The 22,523-nt window shown below is 37.3% G+C and overlaps 3 protein-coding genes across 7 annotated transcripts; all 3 read right to left on the bottom strand.

The window, feature by feature from the left end:
• On the bottom strand, positions 1-3,363 carry LOC130426660 (uncharacterized). 5 transcript variants are annotated; one of them, XM_056753549.1, is made up of 10 exons: positions 3,226-3,363; positions 2,641-2,718; positions 2,313-2,345; positions 2,103-2,189; positions 1,527-1,624; positions 1,314-1,429; positions 834-932; positions 665-727; positions 488-553; positions 1-374 (listed from the first exon to the last, which is right to left on the bottom strand). In XM_056753549.1, the coding sequence occupies exons 1-10, from the start codon at positions 3,292-3,294 to the stop codon at positions 349-351; spliced, it is 735 nt and encodes a 244-aa protein (XP_056609527.1). In that variant the 5' UTR covers positions 3,295-3,363; the 3' UTR covers positions 1-348. The 5 variants fall into 5 exon arrangements, with proteins under 5 accessions (XP_056609527.1, XP_056609526.1, XP_056609524.1 ...); XM_056753548.1 differs by having other exon boundaries at positions 1-277; XM_056753546.1 differs by having other exon boundaries at positions 1-553.
• Positions 3,364-3,533: 170 nt separating this feature from the next.
• On the bottom strand, positions 3,534-15,493 carry rhot1a (ras homolog family member T1a). The gene is made up of 21 exons (XM_056752973.1): positions 15,138-15,493; positions 13,918-13,976; positions 13,736-13,817; positions 13,143-13,186; positions 13,007-13,060; positions 12,867-12,919; positions 12,568-12,676; positions 11,890-11,991; positions 11,616-11,714; positions 11,405-11,513; positions 11,152-11,272; positions 10,920-11,004; positions 10,230-10,375; positions 10,054-10,154; positions 9,832-9,962; positions 9,567-9,650; positions 9,246-9,368; positions 8,910-9,112; positions 7,875-7,997; positions 5,309-5,455; positions 3,534-4,552 (listed from the first exon to the last, which is right to left on the bottom strand). The coding sequence occupies exons 1-21, from the start codon at positions 15,172-15,174 to the stop codon at positions 4,435-4,437; spliced, it is 2,130 nt and encodes a 709-aa protein (XP_056608951.1). The 5' UTR covers positions 15,175-15,493; the 3' UTR covers positions 3,534-4,434.
• Positions 15,494-17,446: 1,953 nt separating this feature from the next.
• adap2 (ArfGAP with dual PH domains 2) lies at positions 17,447-22,467 on the bottom strand. The gene is made up of 11 exons (XM_056753395.1): positions 21,752-22,467; positions 21,186-21,316; positions 20,992-21,083; positions 20,453-20,535; positions 20,093-20,202; positions 19,798-19,947; positions 19,599-19,682; positions 19,094-19,156; positions 18,751-18,828; positions 18,436-18,664; positions 17,447-18,338 (listed from the first exon to the last, which is right to left on the bottom strand). The coding sequence occupies exons 1-11, from the start codon at positions 21,837-21,839 to the stop codon at positions 18,310-18,312; spliced, it is 1,137 nt and encodes a 378-aa protein (XP_056609373.1). The 5' UTR covers positions 21,840-22,467; the 3' UTR covers positions 17,447-18,309.
• Between the last annotated feature and the right edge of the window lie 56 nt (positions 22,468-22,523).

Here is a 22,523-nt window from a genome sequence, read left to right as displayed (position 1 = left end):
ACTGCCAAAGGTTATGAACCAGAAACGTGGAAGTCACGCATGCATAGAACTCATTAGTACAAAGAGAACCTTTAAAACATCACATAATAATACTGAAATTTACTACAACATAGCAGACATTGATTTTATCAGCAATTTGCTCAAAGTGGCTCATGAAGTTTACAAATGTATCACAGAGGAGCAGTTTTGACCCAGGCAGCAGATTCACTGCCCAGAGAGGCTATCATGTCATCGAGAAGACCTCCACTCTCAGGCCTTACACTACTGCTGTGACATTCTAAAATGGCAAACAGATTATGTGGTTAGTTTAATTGGTTTTCATTTAGTAGGCTAAATAACAAAGGAAATCTAGTTGCTTGATCTTCCAGAGCATTCTATGGAACAAAATAACACAAAAAACTGATTACAATTCTGCAGTCTGAGGTATACCATGGGATCGTTGGGAAACACAAATAAAACAGTCTTCCCAGAATTTCCAACAGCTTACCAACTGTTTGTTCTGACTTTTTCCTAATCAATGCGTTCGGAACATCGTAAATGATTTCAGTCACCCCTGTAAATGAGAACAATCACAGCACACCGTGCTGATATATGATAGTTTACAGACTAAGCAATAGTGTACAATTACAAAGGAATAATAATAAAAAGAGAGGTGGAGACTAACCATGTTCTTTCTTATTAGATGGCCAGTTGTTGGGGTGTGGGTTATAGAGGGTTTCGTCAGTATCTACAACCAATCAATAATAAATCAACATTATGCAATGGCAATGCAAAGCAAATGCAGCTATTTTAACTAACTGTTAATATTCTTTTTGAAGAAAAAATATACAGACATTTTCGAGGTGGTAGAATGTCATAGTCTGTCAGTGAAATCTCTTCTGTGCTCATCTCCATTTCATTGTCAGTGTGCAGACTCTGTTTGTCATCAGTAACTGAGACGAACCCAGTGAGAAATGTATTCATAAATGTTTAATTGAGAACATATCAGTGGAATTTATAGTGATCTGAAACAGTTTCTGCTTGACTTCATTTATTATCAACAGAAAACATTGTGATGTCAAAACAAGTTACATACAAGTATTACTGTTCACAAAAAAAGCTCCTTCATGAATCACAATGCCAAAGAAGAACCATTTTGACTCCTTAAATTACCATTTAACATCTGAAGAACCTTTCCATTTCACGAAAGGTTATTTTTTAGTGCAAAAAGTTATTTAGATTATTAAAAATTATTGATAATTTTGGGGAACCAAAATGTTTGTTATAGGTATCACTGTGAAGAACCCAAAGTGAGTGGAATGATGAATACTTACTACTTCTAAAGGAATGGAAAGACTCTTGATCAAAAGAGAGACATCTGTTGTCTCTTGCATAAGTGTCTTCAGACAGGCAAGGTTGAGTTTCAGATTTATTATCTGAAATTTGCTCCCTAATCTCAATAACACACACAAACACACGTCATTAAAAACATTTTATCTCACGTAAAAACCATTTTTGAATAGAATTGTTTTGGAGGAAAGCATTACCCATCAGGTACAGGTCTGGTTCTATCGGGCCCATTGAGCATCATGGCTTTCCACAACTGTTCCATCCACAGCTGTCTAACATCAGCTGTATCTGCAGCCTGTTTAATTGTTCACATGTAGTTTTGTATCTCAATTTGTAGAACATGTTGCGAAAAACACCAAGGTAATTTGTCTGGTTGGTTACCAGGGAAACACATACTGTAAGTGTGCACTGTGTGTCTCTATATATGAGCATCTGCCAAATGTGTATATGTTTATTTGAAAATGGTTTAAACAACTTATATTATCATTGCAATCAATGCATTTGATTGTGTTTGGTTGTATTCAGATTGCAGAGGAATCTAAAGTGACTCATAATGCATTCAATGTATACATTTTAGCATATGTGCACCTAAATGTTTATGTACAAAAGGTAAAGGTTTGTGTCATAAGAGCAATGTATGTTCCTTTTTGAAACAGTCATAAATGTTCTTGTGGGGGCTTTTGTTTCAACAAAATTACCTTATTTAGTGACCACATCCTCAAACACAAATTACAGTCACTCTATTGATGAAAGTGTCAGGTTGGGAAACTCACCAGCATTTTCTTCTTCCCACTTTTCATTGTCATCTCAAAAAGATAGCCCTTATTCTCTGTCCCGCTTACCTCGCGCACAGACTGCACCTGTTAAACATCATACAAACAACTCTTAAACTGCAATGAAACATTCCCAATTATAGACAATTATTATTGCTTATTTGCCCAGAAAATAACAAAGATGACAGAGGGTTCACATATGACATTTACCTCATATATGTAATACTGTCCCCTGAGATCTAACTGTGGGAGGAAAGACAATAGCTTAAAGACCAGGGCTGTGTTTCCCAAAAGCATTGTAACCTTAAATTGGTCTTAGAATAATTCATTGAAGCCTAAATCAAAGCTTTCTAAACAAGATAACTTTTCTTTGAACTAGGAGCTATATGGGTTTATATTAAGACTCAACAAAAAAAGTAATTTAGTCTATCTTGTCATCAGTTGAGCCAACTAAATAAAATAAACATCATATTGACTGATTCATATTATTATTTTATGATATGACAGATTAGAAATTATCCAACACTGACATACTTACGGCACTTCCATGTTTCTTCGTGTAGAAAAACAGGGTTGTATTGTAAAGTCTGAACCAGTAAGTCACCCACCGAAGCTTCTTTGAAAAAATAAGCAATCACATATAGAGAAATTAATGCTGATATATTAACTTAGCATATCCAAGTAAACAAGGTATAGGTATGAACTGTAAAATGTAATACTGGAGTAGCTACTAACAGCAGTGTTATACCATAATTATTGTTCCTTACTACTTTATATAGATAGTTCACATAAAAATAAAAAATCCTTCCATCCTCCACTCACTCTCATGTCATTCCAAACCTGTATGACTTTCTATCTGCAGAACACAAAAGATATTTTAAAGACCGTTGTTGACAACCAAACAACTTTGACTAGCATTGACTTCCACTGAATGGACATAATAATTAGGATATTACTGCAAATATTTTCTTTTGTTGTTCCACACAAGAAAGAGTCATATAGAGATTGTGAATGACATGAGGGTGAATAAATTACATAACTTTGATTTTGGGGCAAACTATCCTTTTAAAACATTTTGTTGCATGTAAACAAGCCTTGCATTAAATAGTCAATATCTACCTACAATTTTGTCCTTGCGTTTCTTCAGAAAGCCCTGGCAGATGGGGGTCTGCACCCCTCCTCCAGTCGACATGCTCAGCTCAGATGTCAAAGCGCTCACACTTCACCATAGATAAATTAACATCACGACTTCCTCTGAAAAGGTAATATCCTCACTTCTGACTGTTAATGTAATAAAGAAGCATTGTCCTCATCATATCAATGGCAAATGAGGGGGAGGTGTTTGTTTTACAGTTCTCGCATTCTTATTCACTCCAAAGCCTACACATAACCAACCTATTTACAAGAGTTAAGTCCCACAAAATTCACACATTTATTCACACCATTATTTATTGTAAATGTTTGAAAATTCATAAGTGCAACAGTTCCACATGGACAATTGCACTGAAAGTTACATATGCATAAGAGCTGAAACATTGTTTTAGTGACTTTGTCTCTACATGATTGTTAGATGGGCAGAAATAATGAGTAGTATATAAGGTAGTAAAAGCAGGTCCTATTGGTCTCATAGCATATGCATCACATCACTTAATATAACAGAAATTAACTCAATTGTGCGAAATTTCTCGTGCATGATCTTCATAAAGGCATAAAGTATACAGGAAAACCATAATTTATCAAAATAAAAACCAAATATTGCATAAAAATAACCCTTTGTTCACGAAATGGCAAAGAAAACATAACTAATAAATTAATACAGGTGTAGGAGGAAAATGACCTTTACATGAGACATGGCTTTGTTTCAGTGCTTCTGTCTAAAGCGTGACTGCATCTCTATGCGCACAGTTCAAATATGATTTTTCTCACTAACTACAGGTAATTTTAATATATATACATATATAAACATAGTGTTCAACCATCAGTAAACCCTGCCTGTCTGCTGTGTCTTTCCAATATAGGTCACACCCAACTAATACTGACCTGACATTATTTTGCATAAATTAAAAACTGTCCAAAGAGCAGATGACCCAGTTATAGCTCCTGTCAGACGGTAAATGTCCTGTTTCACCACATGACTGATGAGGGGAGTTTCTATAACACTTCATGGAAGGAGACACATGGCTTACGGAAGGCAGTTTGCTTTTAAACTATACAAAATGTAGCTAACTATATAGTATTTTCTCAAAAGGGAAATTATGCAGGAAAGAGGGATTATGGGTAATATAGTTTATCAGGGGTGGGCTTGGATGTTGTAGCATGCCGGTTGCATCGATCATCGCTGCTTGAGTAGCGCTTTGTACATGGCGAAGCCAAGGACAGCGAACACGGTGGCACCAACGCTGGCCCTCAACCAAAACGTAGAGTTCTTCAGGTCAGCTTGGGTCATGTGTCTGTAAAACAATAGGATGTGTTAATATGACAGAACATAAGATTAGAGGTGAAAAATGACAAAACAATGGCATTTCTCTTTCCCCGGAGTAAAGACAGTCTTTTAAAAATGTGCAGGCTTATAGATCACTCTATAGAATTAACTACCAGAGCTATTGCAGAATGACATAACCAAGACTAAATCATAAGATTTTGAGCAAAATTCTGTTCGTTTTGTCTTTTAGACATCCAATAATATACTGTGCAAAAGTAGAGGAACTGAAATAGGGCAGCAGGGTGCAGCATAGAAATGTGCAGAGAGAGCAACTTAAGAACAAAATGGTGAACATGTTTAAGACGGCATTGCTTTGATGAGCAAGTAACGAATAAAAAGAGATGATACAAGAACAAGTGGCCTTCCAGAGAGTGCAACACTACATACAGCACGAAATATAAAGCTTCATCAAAGCTATACTGTGACCTTGTCTGTGTCAAACCCATGAGAGATATAATATGGATGAATATGATTTAAAAACACTGGTAAAAGGAAAAAGGTGATACGGAATTTGCAAACAAACAAATAAATCACTTGATGATATATTGAAAAATATGTCGTGGTTAGGCAACACACACCTATCAGCAGACGTTTGGGTAAGAAAAACAAGAGGTGAATAAATGTGTTGAACCATCTTGACCAAAAACCATACAAACAGATTCAATAGACAAGTCCTTTTGCATTTGACTTTCCACTTGTGATACCTGGGGAGGGGGGTCTTTACCTGTCACAAACGGACACAAACGGATCAACAGATGACTCCATGAAGACCGAGTCCTCTACAAAGCTGACCTCATGAACCTGATGTACAAGGCTGGACTCCTCGTCAGCAAATAGAAACGTGCCCACGTCTTGTATAAATGGTCTCAACCTTACACACATGCATACAGCACGGCAATTAAACCAAACACCCAACAAGATCACACCCCACTGTACCCCACTGCCCACCACATGCGGTAAACATACAGGCTCTCACACATCACTACGGCTTCCTGATAGATAAAACAACTGCGTTTCTGGTGTGAAGTCACTAAAATAATTCAGAGATAACTATAAAATTCATTTCATAACATTTTGAATGCAATATGAGTTTAAACACTAATTCAGAATAATGGATCGATGTTGCACCCTGGCTATTCTCTGCTCAATTTTGGTTTTGTTAAAACTTGGTGGCATGCCACTTTTCTTAGGATAACCTAAAAAACTATTGTAAAATGTTTGTGAAAAGTGATAAAAATACCCCAAAGTCCAGGTGAACCGAAGTTGTGATCATTTTTACTTCCGTATTCTGAAGCATTTCGAAATGAAAAGGAATTTCAAATGAGAAAAATTGTGGGTCCGACTTATTTTTTTACTGCGATTTGATTGGATGTCTAAATACAACCATAGTATTTTAAAATGGAGTTGGGAGCAGACTGACAGTTGAAGGGGCAGAGTTAACGGATGCTCCCCCCAAGCTATATAACTTACACATTTGAGATAGATAGTCACTAGAGGGCGGAAATGCATTTCAGATTTTAACTCAAGATTATGAGGGCACATGAATTTTAAAAAGAGAATGACTTACACTGACAAGCTATTTACAATAAACACTGCAATATTTCATAAACAAATATAAATTTATTTTCACTGGGACTTAAAGACTGACTGGAGCTTCAGTCAACTGTCAGTGAGGCGTCAAGGCCATCAGACTCCGTTTAACATTTTTTCAACACATTATAGATTCTCAATCAACATGAGGTTGACTGAATTAAAATTATATAAACTATCCCTATATATAAAGACAATACAGACAACGTCTCTAAACTCAGATGTAGAAGTACAAATCATATAAAAAAGGCTATCATATAAAAAAGGCTATCCATCAAAGCCTCACACAATAATGTTATGAAAAGCGTGTGCATTTTAGATGACAACAGGTTAGACACGCTAGCCCTTCAGACAAAGCCATAAACCCATAAAATTTAAGCCCCTTTGATGTCATATCATTGCATATGACTGGTTAGTGCCAGTTAGTCTCTCTTTGTGTCATATGTCATGTGTCATATGTCATCTAACCCCAAGAAACATAAGATGGTTAAAGATAGAGGGACAGAAATGTCAGACTGTTAACATCAAGTAAAGAGATGCAAAGCAAAGACAATAAGGGCCAACCAAACAAATGAAAAGGAAAACCTATGGAGGGACAGAACAAAACATGAATTCACATGATTAATATCAATGACTGAACAGATTTATTAAAAAATAAAACTTAATTTAATAAAATGACCATGCATTATGAGATAAAAAAATTTGAAAGTGACATGCTTTACAGAAAAGTATACAAAATAAATAGCATATTTCAGGTTATTTTAGGTTAATGTCACTCATTGGTTTAAAATATACGCCCATGCATTCTTCTGATGTTACATTTCATTACATTATGATAAAAAATTGGGTAAGAAGGTAAGATTTAAGGGCAAGAATAAGATTAACTGTTTAATATGAAAAAAGATTGAGTGGAAAAATGTAACCAGAAAGTCCTATAATCCTTACGGACACATTTGTCCCGGAAGCAGGAATGAGTAAATTAGTGCAGATTTACCAATTGCATATCCACCAACAGGCCAATAAAAAAGAGGGTTAAACATAAAACATTATGTTATAAACATTATAAAACTACTATTTCAAGTAGTAGGTTGGGTGCCTTAATAAAAAATACAGAAAATTTAAAGTGAAACGTGGATGGTGAATATAAGAGCTCAGATGTTAGAAGGAGTAACGTGCAGATGCAGGTAGAAAAAAAAATTCAAGCATGACTTTTTGAGCACAAGTTTGAGCACAGAAGCAGAATTTAGTCACCGCTTTGCCAATTGGATTTAAGTAATGGTTGGATCTATTTCAGATGGAGTTACTGAGGCTCAAATGAAAAGGCACAAGCATGGCCACATAGCAAATGTTAGATTCAAAAACAAGCATTAATGAATATAAGATTTACCTATGCCAAATGTTTGGAATTTGTGTGGATAAAACTTTCATTCAGATGTTTGTTGGCTTTTTCAAATATTTTTGTTAACTGACCAATTTGAGACAAAATTCAGAAATGTTTAATCTCTGGGACCATGAAAGAAAAATATGCACACCAAAAGAAATCCACAATATTTCGATACATCCCCTCTGTGGATATGCAACGTAAAACTGTCAGGCCAGGACAACGAGTCAAGAGGAAAGAAAGCCGTGTTAGGAAGCCAAAATTACAGAATGCCCTGCAGAGAGGTAGAATGGGGGGTAATAGGGCTATACTTAGAAACCTTGTCAGAACAGCACTGTAGAGTTTGGCCTTTACCGAGCGGACCAGCTCAGAGTTGAGGAGGTTGTGACAGATGCAAAAGGTACACCTGTTGCAGGTGCACATGCAGCGTAACTTGGCGTGGCTGCAGAAACACACACAGACAGGAAGAGTAAGTGTCATGTGACGCATTTCCGCAAGAGCAGGATCCCAAACGTTTTGCCATCCCCTCCAAACAGGTGAGGGCAAGGTGGACTTGGAGATGGAGGGGTGCAGGAAGGTAAGCACAACAAATAACATTGAAAACGCTTGCATGTGTGTATGAAACAGTACTGCTAACTGCCTCTCTTTGAATAATTTTACCGACAAACAGAGAAAAGCAGGAAGAGCACATGAACACGGAAAAAGAAAGATTTAAAGGAAGGATTGCAGAAACCTGGCACAACACAGGAAGCTTGTATGGGACAAAGTTTGCAGTTCTTTCCTAAGAATTGATTTCACAAATTGTATGTTTAGCACTAATGCCCATTTACCAAAGGAGCACACAGAGATAACCATGCAAAGTCTTTCTGTAAAGTTTGGCTTCATCTAGTTACCACTGAACCCAATGTTTCTACACACAAACCTAGGAAAGAACCCATCCACTGCTGACATCCTCAGTAGCCCGCATACAAAATATAGGTTACATGAATCGCTTTTTTAAATAACTGAGAGATCTGATCTCCAAGCCGCTGCATTGAACACAATAGTGGCAGCAACTAGACTGAAATGTGTGGAAGAGACAGCCAATCACAATCTAATAGGAGCAGAAGACCAAAGGGTCAAGAAAGGGATTTTCACACGGCATGTAACCCTGGGTTACCTTCATTCTAAACCCTGTTTTTATTGATTTGAACTCGTCATGTAGTGCTTTTGTCCAATGACACGTCAAACTACAAACACGCACACACTCTTAACCCTGGCGAAATTTAAAACGTGAAATAGGTAACCCAGGGATTAGAATGTCCAGGGTTAATTATTTTAAGTGTGAAAAGCCCTGAAGTCTGGCTGTACTCACGGATACATGGCCATGGTGGTAAGTTTGGTGTATATGTCTTTGCTGGGCGCATCAGCTGTGTTCGAGGTAAACAGCTGCGGTGGATGAAGTTTGTGTTTCCGGCAGAAATCTAGTGGCGTCAGGCCGTAGTACTGACGGGTTTCGTGCAAGTCTGATTTAGCAGCAATAATCACACATGGTGTCTTGCTGTCGATGAAGTGTTTCTGTGAATGAATACAAAAGCTAATAAACTTTAAAACAAACACAACAGAAAACATTTTTGACTGTCTACCAAAGTGATGTACAACCCTGAATGCAAGTCATAGTGTACTAATGAATAATAAAAAAATATCTTACCTTGTAGACTTTAGCACAGTACTCAAATGAGCGAGGATTGCTGATGTCATACACCAGGCAAACAACATCACATGCCAGATCAGCCTCTGAGAGGAACTCAAAGTCTGGAAGCACTTCATGAAGCTGAGAGAGAGAGAACAGTGGCCAAGAACTGTTTGGTTACAAACATTCTTTAAAATTTCTTTCTCTGTGTTCATCAGAACAAAGAAGTTTATACAGAATCAAGGGTGAGTAAATGATGACAGAATTTTAATTTTTGGGAGAACCGTCCCTTTACGGCATCTTCACATTTGCTTACAATATGAAAGGGCTTTGACTTACGAGCAAGTACTTTTCTTGTCCATAAACGTAAGTGGTACTGATGGCATAGTAAGACTTGTGGTCTTCTCTTAACCTCTTTTGACGCTGCAACATAAATGAAAGATTTCAATCAACATTTTGAAGTTTAAAAACAAACACTAGCGACCCTAAGGTCATGGGTTTGATCCCCAGGGAAAGCATGTATGCATGAACTTGAACGCACTGCAAGCTTTGGATAGTCTGTCAAATGCATATATGTAAAAATATATACAAGTAATATGCTCACCTCCAGGTTCCTGCCCAGGAAGGCCTGCAGAAAACCACTTTTACCGCTGCCTCGGGCTCCAACCACGTTGCAGCGGAATACGCTGCGCTGCGTCTGTTTCTTCTGTAGGTCAATGCGCTTATTCCTGGTGACTGCAAGAGGGAATGTTGATCATATTTGACATGCATTACAGCCAGAACAAAAACAGCGTGATTGAGAAAAGCAAAGCAAAAACATTCTCACCAGTAATAGCTGATGCTTGTGACTCCTGTTCTTGAATAATGGAGTAGCCAAGGTAACCAAGGTACTCTAAGCAGCGCTGCACATCCAGGTATGTTGTTAATCTAGAAGTTAACATTCTCTTATCATATTGTTGATCATCACATGGCCGATTAGTACGGTTTCTATATAGTACTCACGTCCACTGGGACAGGTAGCCTTGGTAAGTGATCCAGCCCTGCTCATTGGTGCACACGGTGTTGTTGACATCAGGCCCCCAGGGCATGTAGGGAAAGACCTTGAACAGATCCTTCAGCTCATCTGGAGACATGGCACAGTCTCGATCCTAACACAAACACAATTGTGTCAGAGAAGATATTAGGAAGAATGCTTTTAACCACTCAGTTCTTGGCCACCATTATCTACCATAGTAGGAAGAAATGCTTTGTTCTGTTGAACACAAAAGAAGACATTTTGAACAATGTAGGAAAGCAAACAGTTCTGGGGCACTTTTGACTATCATTGTTATTTTTCCAACTATGGTAGTCAATGGTGGCCAAGAACTGTTTGGTTAAAAGCATTCTCCAAAATCTGTTTCCCTACATTCATCAGAACAAATAAATTTATACAGATTTGGAACAACTCGAGGGTGAGTAAATGATAACAGAATTTTCATACCTGTTTTTAAACACAAGAACACATCCTTGCGTGAACAGACAATGTATTCATCTGCAGGGCGGTGTTGTTAAACACACCCTCAGATTACGTAACTCAACAAACACCCGGACAAATGGTAGTTCAATTCTCTATTTAAACTACCATGAACTGAGTTACATAACTATCCAGCAGTCAGCTGTTTGGGCAACCGCATAGTGTTTTGCTGAACTCACTTTGTCATGCTTGTCAAAGACACTCTGGAGAAAGAGGTAGGCATTGTGGTTCAGTTCTGTGGTGCAGTCCGGGGGTATTTTTAACCTAGGACAAGAGATTCACCACATTGACCTGGTTAGAATATTTCGCTATTTTAGACCATGGACTCATTTATTTTGACAAAAACAGGCCAGCACAACATGGACAAATTTTGATATTTTTTTTATTGTGAAGTTTTGATTTGGGACTCACATTGGAAACAGGTATTCTTGCGTGAGCTCCAGGTCATCATCATAACCGAACCGCCTCAGCACAGTCCACGTTGTCTCGTGTCTTCCTCTCTGAATAAACAGTGTATGAAGAAACAAGAAGCCTGGAAAATAAAGAACACGCAATAAGTCAGAGACACACACACGTAGCCACATGCAAGCCATCACAACTCCCTCATGAAGTTGCAAAGTCACAACATCTGAGATATAGGAAATGGCCTATGTACTCTGCTCACCCTTTAGTGTGAGGCCGTTGTCCTTCACACCATCTGACATGTTTTTCCGCACAACATTCTTCACATCTTCTAGGGCTTGAAGTGCCAGGGGGATGTTAAAGCAGGTTCTCTGGAAGGTAGAAGAACCCATGATGTCTGAGAATTTTGACTTCATTAACAAATTGCTTTGAAAGCATTTTGAAAAAAACCCACAACTAGATGCTGCTGTTACCTGGAAGAAATTAAGCTCGTTGTCATTCAGAATTCCATCATTGTCCAGATCTGATATTTTGAAAATGCGAGTAAGTGCTTTGACGCAAGATGGCTTCATCTGAGCAGACAAAAAAGAAACTTGTTACAACCAAAAACACCAATGCAATCTGGGATTTTGAATCAGAGATCTGAAAAAATGCACTTTTTAAACAGTAATTAAACAATTGGTGGCCAAAATAACAAGTGAAATAGCTTTAGAGTTAACCTGAGGTGATGTAAGCTTCACCTCTTACCTCTTTCTCCTCAGGTGAGTACAGAGGTCCAGTGGGGTGCAGAACAGCTTTCTGGGCGTAGTAGAACAACTCTGAGATGTTCTTCAGGTTTTTGGCTGAACACTAAGGAGCAATTAAGTCTTAAAATCAACATCATTAAAACATAGCTGCTGTTGGTCTTATATATATTTAAAAGGTTTCAGGAATAAATACTTAACCGTACATCTTTAACACACTCAAGAAATGATTTTTTCAGCTTTTCTCTTTTACCATTCTTGTATGATAAGGGTTGGATTTTACATTACATTTACATTTAGTCATTTGGCAGACGCTTTTATCCAAAGCGACTTACAGTGCACTTATTACAGGGACAATCCCCCTGGAGCAACATGGAGTATAAAGGTGGCAAGACTAAAATGTAAACACTGAACTGGTCATTTTAAACTTGACAAGACTGATGTAACGTACATCACGTTCATCTTGTTTGTGAACAGTTTGATTTACATTCAACTTGTAGTGGAGGATCTCACTCTCCTTTTAGACTGAAAGCATAGTCACTAGTACAGGAGGAATGGTTGACAGGCACATGACCCACTGAGTAATGACACTTGCCACCATGATACTCTTACCCTTCTGCACACGCTCAGACACTGGAGCACTGAGAGGGATGTACGATACATCTGCATCATGATTTCTCACCTCTACACAGGTCTCAATCTCCGAGTACTGGTTCATGATGGGCAGGATGGTCTCCATGCTGCTGTGCTCCACCAGGTCAGATTTATTCCCCACCAGAATCAAAGGTACTCTGTAACATTATTGGGGGAAAGTTTAAATAACTAATAAATAACCAATACAATAATATAATAAATAGACTATATTTAATTTTGCACAAACAGATCACACTGTACATATAATAACACAAGCATAAGGAAAGTTCAAAAACATCCCAGTCTAAAGATCTAAGGCCTCATTGAGCCTGGCAAGAAGCCACACACCTGCTGTCCTTATCTGTTCGCTCATTGATGAGGGGAATCCAGTGACTTGTCACCTACAGGGATCCCAATATAAGACTCATCAGAAGACCATTCAATCTCAATATTTGTGTTTGGTATATAGGACCATCTACAAGACCTACCTTCTCGATTGACTTCTTGTTGTTAACTGAATAGACTATGCAAATAACATTAGCCTGTATGAACAGAGAAAATAAGGAGATGAATAAAAAGCAAATGATGAAATTAAATCATGATGGAGACTTAAACCAGCCCCACCTTTGAAATTTCTTGGTAAAGCTGCTCATCCGTCTGTTCTGCTTCTGTAGAATCAAAAATACACCATTAAAAGGAGAAAAGGAGAACTGGGTGTAAATCATCCCAAGTGATGGTTGTATATTAAAGGAGTCATTCGGAAGTACGTGTTTTTCTTTGTCTTTTGTGTGTTATAAGTTGCCCATTTATGTATTAGACACGTGAAATTGCTAAAATTTAAGTGTCGGAACAAAATGTATATTTTATCTAGAAGCAAATGCTCACCAAGGCCTGCCTGAAACGCATGGTGTAACCACAACCCCACAACTTGACGTCAGCTCGTGGAGTGATTTGACTAAATCCGCCCAAATCTACGCGCATGTATTCGACCAATCACTACGCACTAGTGACTTGACCAATCATAACACATCTCGCTTTTCACAGCGATGAGCTTTGTAAAATATAAGCGTGTTTCAGAGAGGCAAAAATACAGCGTTTTTTAACCTTAAATCGTGTATACACATTGTATTACAGCTAAAGCAAACAATAATATTCGTTTTAGTCGAGTCAAATGACCCCTTTAACCACCTCTCATCAAAGAGAATAAATATCAATACCTGAATAGTCGACAATATGAGTGGGGACTCTCTCAGGCGTAACATCAGCAGGAATGGTGATCTCTTCCGCTCTGAGAGGAACCTTCAATGAAATCACACACGGTGCATGGGGAATTATATGGGCATTGGAAAATCAAACATGAAAGTATGTATGTATACAAATATTAGGTTGGGAAAGGTACCTCATCAGGGAATTCCTCACTGACAAGTGACATGATCAGGGAAGTCTTCCCCACTTTGGCTGTGAAGAGAAAGCAATCAACAGTGACCGCTGTGATCTAATCCTATTAATAGCACCAAGCTGTCTCCAGAAACAGGACTGGATTTAAGATTTAAGTGGCCAAACAAATAGACTAAGACACAAAATATTCGGTATAGTTGTTTTCTGATTTAGTGATTGATATTCCAATCTGAGCCACAACACTTAAAGGGATAGTTCATCCCAAAATGCAAATTCTGTCATCATTTACTCAGGCTCATGTTATTTCTAATCATACCTGTATAAATTACTTTGTTCTGATGAAAACAAAGAGACATATTTTGAAGAATGTTAGTAATTTATAGTTCGGCGACATCAATGACTACTAAAGTAGGAAGAATTAAGAGGTGCCCAAGAACTCTTTGTTTTCCTAAATTCTTCAAAATATCTTGTTTTGTCCTGAACAGAACAAAAAAGCTATATTTTCTTTCCTACTATGGTAGTGGATGATGTCCCAGAACTGAAAAGATACTTCCAAATATCTTTCTCTGTGTTTAGCAGAACAAAGAAATGTATACAGGTTTGAAACAACGTGAGGGGGAGAAAATGATGACAGATTTTCATTTTTGGAAGAACTATTCCTTTAAAATGTTGAAATGACTGTCATTAGATTTGAGTAGAAAGATAAACAGACAGTTGCTTGATTGATGGTTAGGAATAAGTAAGCAGTACGTTTCCAGTGACACGTACGGTTTCAGCTGCCCTATCTAATATCTGGCAGCAGTCTGGAAGCCTGTGAGAGTCTCTCTTAAACTGTTATAAATAACCCTGATAAACAGAGGTGAAATTCATTTAACATTAAGACACACTCACAACATTAATGTCAGCCTGATTTGCTCAGTTATGATATAAAACAGCAACGTATATATTATTCAGTTCAGTTAACGTTACACCCAAATCAGAGACTTGCAGATTATAACGTTTGACTTTACGTACAGTGCAGTGAAACTAAGGGTATACAATGTATACTATACATGGACTTCTTTCAATAAAAATGAGTGATGACTATGTTGTAATAACACTAGAATTGAATGTAGAAGAGATTTGCATCAATAAAGAAGAAATAAATATTTGACAAAGATGAGGCAGACATATCAAGTCGTTTACTGCAGTCAACTGGAATCCGTGAATTTATTCACTTACGCTCTCCGACAAGTAATATCCTCACGTCCTTCCTCATCGTTGCAAGTTTAATTTTCTCAGGATAAAATTGAATCAGTCCTTAGGCTGGAACATTGATATCGATGCTGATGTTTGTAACAGGGCAGGCCTGCGCACTATTGGCGCGCTGTGTAGGACAAAACGGACGGAGAAACTTCAGTCTGTCTCGATCATAAAATCACGCGAGTTCACCCATAAATGTGAATTATGCCATTTAAACAAACAGATTTCATACAGACAAAGGTATCGCTCGTTCTCAGATTCACTTCATGACATATCTGGGTTTACATTTCAAGCACACGCCAGGGGAGGCTGACCTCCAATAACCGGTATCTACGGAACGCGTCGACGGACAATCTCGGATCTACTCGCGGTTCACATCTTGTGTTTACTGCTCGCGCTAATGGCGCCATACCGCCGCCTGTAGGACTGGAGACAGGATACGCATCTATTACCTTCTTTAACTTGCATTTGGATTGTAATTATTGGATTTGGCAGTTTAATATTTCATTTCTCAGTTGAGCCTGTTTTGCGGCTTAAGTTATAAAACACGTTTATTTTACAACTACAAGAATAAAACACTAATAACTTAAGTTTAATACCATTGGCAGACTTAAAGTAGGATATCTGAAATGAAAACTAAAATTGCTTCAAATCGCATGATCCAATATTTTATTCACAATAGAACATTTAAACAAATGTTTAAACTGAGAAATTTTAAAATGTATGCTCAAAATGAGCTCATTTTAAATTTGATGACCGCTACATGTCTCAAAAAAGTTTGGACGGTGGCGTGTGGTGTAGCATCTCTTCTTCTTTTCAAAACATTTTGAAGATGTCTGGGCAACAAGGTTATGAATTTCTGGAGTTTTGGTGTTGGAATTTGGTTATATTCTTGCCGGATATAGGTTTCCAGCTGCTGAAGAGTTCATGGTTGTCTATGACGTATTTGTTTGTATAATGATGCACCAAATTTTCTCAAAAGGTGAAAGATCTGGACTGCAGACAGGCCAATTCAGCACTCAGGACTCTTCTACTATGAAGCCATGCTGTTGTTATAGCTGCAGTATGTGGTTTTGCATTGTCTTGCGCAAATACACAAGGGCTTCCTCGAAATAGACTTCTTCTAAAACCTTTATATACCTGTCAGCATTCATTGTGCCTTCCAAAACATGCAAGCTGCCCATACCGTATGCACTAATCCACCCCTAAACCATCAGAGATGTTTGATTTTGAACTGAAAGCTGATAACATGGAAGGTCAGGGCTTGATTTCCAACAAGAATGTCAAATTTGGACTTGTCTGACCATAAAGCACTTTTCCACTTTGTAACAATCCATTTTAAATTAACCTTGGCCCACAGGACACAATGGCGCTTCTTGACCATGTTCAATTATGACCATAATTGACATGATATAGCTTACATGATATAGCTTACATGATATAGCTTTAGTCGGCATCTACAGATGGCACGGTGGATTGTGTTTACCGACAGTGGTCTCTGGAAATATTCTTGGGCCAATTCTGTCAATGACAGAATGATCCATTGTCTTCTGAGGGCCTAAAGACCATGGGTATCCAACAAAGGTCTTCAGCCTTGTCCCTTACGCGCAGAGATTTCATTTTGATGATGTTATGCTCTGTAGATCAGTGATTCTCAAACTTTGCTTTGTGGCCCCCAACATAAAGACTTCGAATCTTAAACTTAGAATTTTTATAAAACCCAAAACATCTTCAGTTATACAATGCTGGAACATCAATTCTTTGGCTTGGTGGTCTTATTTTTTATGTTCGATTGAATAAAATCTATGATACATTTTTATAGGGCCACGACCCCCAGTCTGAGAACCACTGCTTTAGATGATGAGATTTGCAAAGCCGTCTCAAGAGACGTTGTTTTTAAAGTATTCAACAATCTTTTTACACACTCTTTCACAGATTGGAGAGCCTCTGCCCATCTTTAATTCTGAGAGACTCTGCCTCTTTAAGACATGCCTTTTATAGCTAATCATGTTACACACCAGTTGCTAGAGGTTCTCCCAGGTGAATCTTTTCAAACTTTCTTGCTCTTCAGCCCATTATTGCCCCTGTCCCAAACATTTCTGATTCCTGTATAAAGGCATTACATTTGAAATTATTTCCTGTTGTGCAAAGAATTGTAAAAACATGTGTTATGTTCTATATGTTCTATTGTAAATAAAATATTTGCACATGTGATTTGAAAGTCGTTTAGTTTTTATTTTATTCTAATTGTATTCGAATTCGGGTTGTATCTGGTTTATATACTTTATGTTATGTAATTTGACATTTCCAATGAAACTATTTTTAAATATAAATAATATTTCCACATCTATAAACAAAACCTGTCCCTTATAAAAACAGAAAGCATTAAGTTATTAGTTCAGATTAATAGTATACAGTTTACTACGCTATTTTAAGGTATATGTTATATAAATGAACAATTTACACCAGACATTTAATAAACCTTTTAAATGTTTACCTTTTTAATTTTAATAGCCAATGTTTATTAAACAAAATGACTATAAGTTAGACAACAAAAACAGCCAAACTTAGTTATAAGCCAATGTGTTCATATGCATCATTTCCAGAACTCTTACATGTTCTTCCATTCTTCTTTACCATGAGTGCACATGGCAATGCACAATAATCCTTGCTAATGAACTTTCATTCTGTGTATCGATAAGATACAGTACAGTTCAATCTCAACAAGTCTTAATCAGTTCTCTCGCACAGGTTTAGATGTCGCAGGCCCAAGATGTGCTTCAGGTCATGGCATCTTTAAGGATCTCTTGTTATATAAATAGCCAAGATCCATCTTCAGAAAGTAGTCCACCCCATGATGCAGAATCAACCATTTGTTCGTCACCACCACTGTTGTCTTCTCTGACTTTCTGCCATTTACAGAAATGTCTTCCGTTTAAATAGATGGTCACTCAAGTTATTATCTGTTGTTTTTTATTTTTTATCCAAAAGTTAGAAGTCATATTCTGCCCCAGGTTCCCTTTGAGTAAAAGATGTCTGGGATCATCCAAGATCAGCTGATCTAACCCTAGATTTCTAAACAAGGTTGATAAAATTAGATTAAGGGACAGATTCCAATCATGCGTTGTCCTCTGAGTCCTCATCTTTAAATTCATCTACGTCTCCGGATATTGGCTTCAGCTGAAAAGTGATGTTGTAAAAGAGTGTTAGTTTTTTATTCAACCATGTTTACCGTCTTAAGTTGTATTTGATTAGTAGATATGATGTAGAATATTACTGGTGTAATCCTGTGGCAGCATGGGTTTTGAAATGACTTTTGTCAAGGCCTCCACCCACTCCTTTTGTTCGCGCTCTTGCTGACACATAAAGACGAATTGTCGATCTGGCGTCTCCACAATTACCCCACATTTCCATTTGTTGCCTCTCGTCCCTTTAGGCACACACTCTCTCACTGAATACCCATGTTGCTCTGAGCCAATGAAAACAACCCCAAGCTCACCAGCATCCTTTGGAAAGAAAACAAACCGGTAAAACTTTTTTTATATAATCCAAAATTTGTTACAGTTTTCAGGCAGATATGTTCGATTCATACCAGCTGTGTTTTGAAATAGATTAGTTTTCTGTCCAGGTAATCCAAGACGAACCATCTTTTCTTGAATGGCTCTCGTTGCTGTTAAACATATATAAGCACGCAAAGAGTCAGTGTCAGTGTCAGTGTTCTATTTCTAATCTATTTTCAAGTTTTAAATAATACACATAAACGGAAGGAAATTTATAGAACTACACATGGGTCTCAAAAATATCAACCTTTTTGTAAATATGTTAGAATTGTAGTTATTTATTAGAACTAAACCAGCCCAAGAGAACAAGTAAAACGTTAAAAAAGTTTTAGAAATATAAGGTAAATGTTGCAATTTGTGTTAGAAAACTCTTACCAGTGGGCCAGTTTTTTCCATGTAACCTTCTTTTAGATAGTTTCTGGTGATCCATGGTTTTACCTTAAAACATCAAAATATTGTTAAAGGATCTTGTATTTAACAAAAGAAATTGTTGTAGATTGGTATAGTTTTAGTATTTTGAAGTAAAGGTGAGTGGTCGTATACCAGTACAATGTAATCATAGACCTTTGAGCAGAAAGCTGCACATACCTAACCACTAAAACAAATGTTTTCTAGGTTACAGAATTCAGAAACTCACAAAACCTGTTGTGGTGTTTGTCAAATGTGAGGGAGAGAGGCCGTGAGCTGTTTATGGTTTACGGAAGTAAAAGCACTTGGAAAAGGGGAAACTTGTAGAACTTCCTTTTTATGTGGCAATGTTGGCACATTTACAACAGGAGAAGAAGCTTTTTTTCACAAGATAATCATACTCAAAATATGGATTGTAAGAATTGATATGGGGCTTTATTTACCAAAAGACAGTAATACAAAATGTACTTACATCTTCATCACTAGCTGTAGGACAGGCCGTCTTCAGGTAGGTGTGGCGAATAGCTCTAATTGCATTAAACCAATTGACAATTTCCTGAAATGAAAGAATTACAAAAACAAATAACTTTTTTAGAAAACTGAGAGTGTAACTGAAAAACTAAAAAGCCTACAATACTTTGACAAAAAACAAATGGACTAAAGGTGTTCACCTGTCCATTTTTATGGTAAACGAAAAGATTTTGGGTGTGATCATCCACACAGTAGGTGATTTGAAGGCCATGAGCATGTCCTATCTTTACAGGCTGGAATGTTGCATTGAGGTCCTTCACAGAGATGATGGCCTTTGGCCCTTTAGATTCCTGAAAAGCAGAGATACTAAATCACATTCTAGCTACTGTTTAGCTGTGCACCTAAACATTTATAACATCACTTTATTATTATTATTTATTATTTAAGGATACTACAAAAAAAGGTTTTCTATCAAATAAAATAATTGCTCCTCACATCATCCTTGTAGTACTTCAGGGTAAAATCGTGCACAGAAAGAACAAACTTCCTCTCAAGAAACTGTCCGTTATCCTTCCCTTTCTTCCACAACATGCCCTTATATACACCTACAATCAGGCAAAATAATGTTATGAAAAGATTCTTAGTATCATTAATATTTGCAGAAGAACATTTATAAAGGCCATAAGTAGAAATCTTTAAAAAAAGTTAGTTCTGATTCTCTGTTCCGGTGGAGTTGTTATATTGTGTAGTTTTGATAAGTATGTGGGATATTTTAGAATTATGTTACCTGTGCAAAAATCATGGGTTTAAAACCAAGGGCTTATTGTAAACAATCTAAATATAAAACTGGACTACCTGCTGTATAGGGTCTTTCTTTATTTTGCTCTGTAAACTCCATTCTTTCGTATTTGGCCCGAATCCATTGTTCTTTCAGAACCCTACATACACACAGTAAGCAAAACATATTAACTAATAACAAGGTACATCACACAGAAAATTTGGCAGAGTTAAAATTTTGTGCTTGAGGATCCAGGCCTTTAATGAGCAAGCTTGGAAAATGGATGGACGGTATAACGGATAGGTTTAGCAAAATATAGTCAACTGATGCACATGCAATTAAGAGGACTATTAAGAGGACCGTGCATTGAATTAAATGTCTATCCCATTTATACCAGAAAGCCCTATGGTTGAATTAGCAGTTCCTCTTACAGTGACCAACAATAGCACTTAGCTATTTCACTGCCAGTAAGATGTTTGCATGATCAGCCCTTTATATTCAAACTTCCCATAACATAGATCTGCTCCATTATGTTACAAATGTATTATTATGTAAGCACTTCTGTAGTGAAATCATGTGGTTTATATGTTCAATGTGCAGAAGCTGGACTACTTACTCGCAATCTTCTGTCCGGGGCTGATAATAAAAGACAGGGATACATTTCTCATAGAAGTTTTTGGCTGTACCGTTTCCATTGGCCTTCATGAACTTCGCATGCATTTACATAAGGAGCAAAACATAGAGACATGAGGGATCACACCCGTGAATTAATCATAATAATTAATCATAAATCATTGAATATGCCCAAACCTGCACAAGCTCATCATCCCAGAAGTCTAAGCGTATGGACTTGATGCGACTCACACTGGGAAGATTGCGATGAGTTCCTGAACAGTTCAGACACACAAATATTCCCAGTGTATATGAAGCCCAGTCTGGATCTTAAAATGGTAACAGGGACAAAGAAACGCATAGTTTACAAATGAAAACTCCCTCTGAATCAGCTCAAATAATAACCCTATTTGAGTCCTATGATGAATGAACTAAAAATACAAAATATACAGTTGGATCTTTTTACACCTATAAGGTTTGGTTTACAATTATGCAATAACATTGATGGCTGACATGTGTTTACTACGGCATCACTACAAACAGTTAGACTATATCACAAGTTCTTTATCATTATTTATGTAGTTTGACCATCCCATCAGTGTTTACTAAGATGACAGACGAAAGACATATTTCTCAATCGTCTCAAAATTGTTTAGTGAACACACAACTTATAGAAGGACGGTTTCACTTTGCACTTTTTTCGCAATTCCCAACAACATTAAAGAACTATTCGTATTCCCGATAATAGATGTGACTGCACTCACCTGGCACTCCGCAATCGGCACAGTTGCTGTTCTCTGTAAGCTTTGCCAACTCTAGAAGCGTCTTTTTGTTCTTTTCATGATTTGCCATAAGATAAATAGTTTTAGAAACATATATTTACTACTGTTTCCCGTTTTACACGTAGTTTTATTGCAGAGAATGTGGTCCCGCTGTATTTGAAGAACAGTCGATCGTCTGTGCGGTGGTTCAGTCACACTCGAAACTCGAATGCGCGTCAGCTCGATCTCGGAGAGTTGCAGCGATGCCAGAGGATGAAACGACACGATCTTCCGCAAGAATTGAATTAAAAACAACTACAGTGTTTACTGCCTGGATAAAAAAAGACCAAGAGCAATACATATACGTTTAAGATCTGTATTCAAATAAAATACCTGCTAGTTTAAACGAGAGTAATCCAGGTACAGAAAGGAATCTGAGTGTGGGCGGGACTGGCATAGCGCACACTGTCATACATTTTTAAGGTTGTGCTTCATTTCATGAAGACTTTCGCAACGGGTAACAATTCACTTCATAGAAGTAGTAATAAGTGACACAAAGACTTTCCCAGTGAGATACATTTGGTTGCACTTTTTTAACAATACATGCATTTACTCTTAAGTACTCCTGTCTGCTTAATCTTTAGGTGGTAGCCCTAACCCATTAAGTACATACTGTAAAATAAAGTGCTGCCATGAATTTGCAACACCTTTTAAACTTCATTGTGCATCCTGTTATCACATACAAAAAAAATATGTTATGTGGTTATGACTAGGC

The sequence above is a fragment of the Triplophysa dalaica genome, chromosome 7 (assembly GCF_015846415.1).
Source record: "Triplophysa dalaica isolate WHDGS20190420 chromosome 7, ASM1584641v1, whole genome shotgun sequence".
Classification (NCBI taxonomy): Eukaryota; Metazoa; Chordata; class Actinopteri; order Cypriniformes; family Nemacheilidae; genus Triplophysa; species Triplophysa dalaica.
Note: the sequence above shows the minus strand (reverse complement) of the source record. Positions and strands in the feature narration are given on the sequence as shown.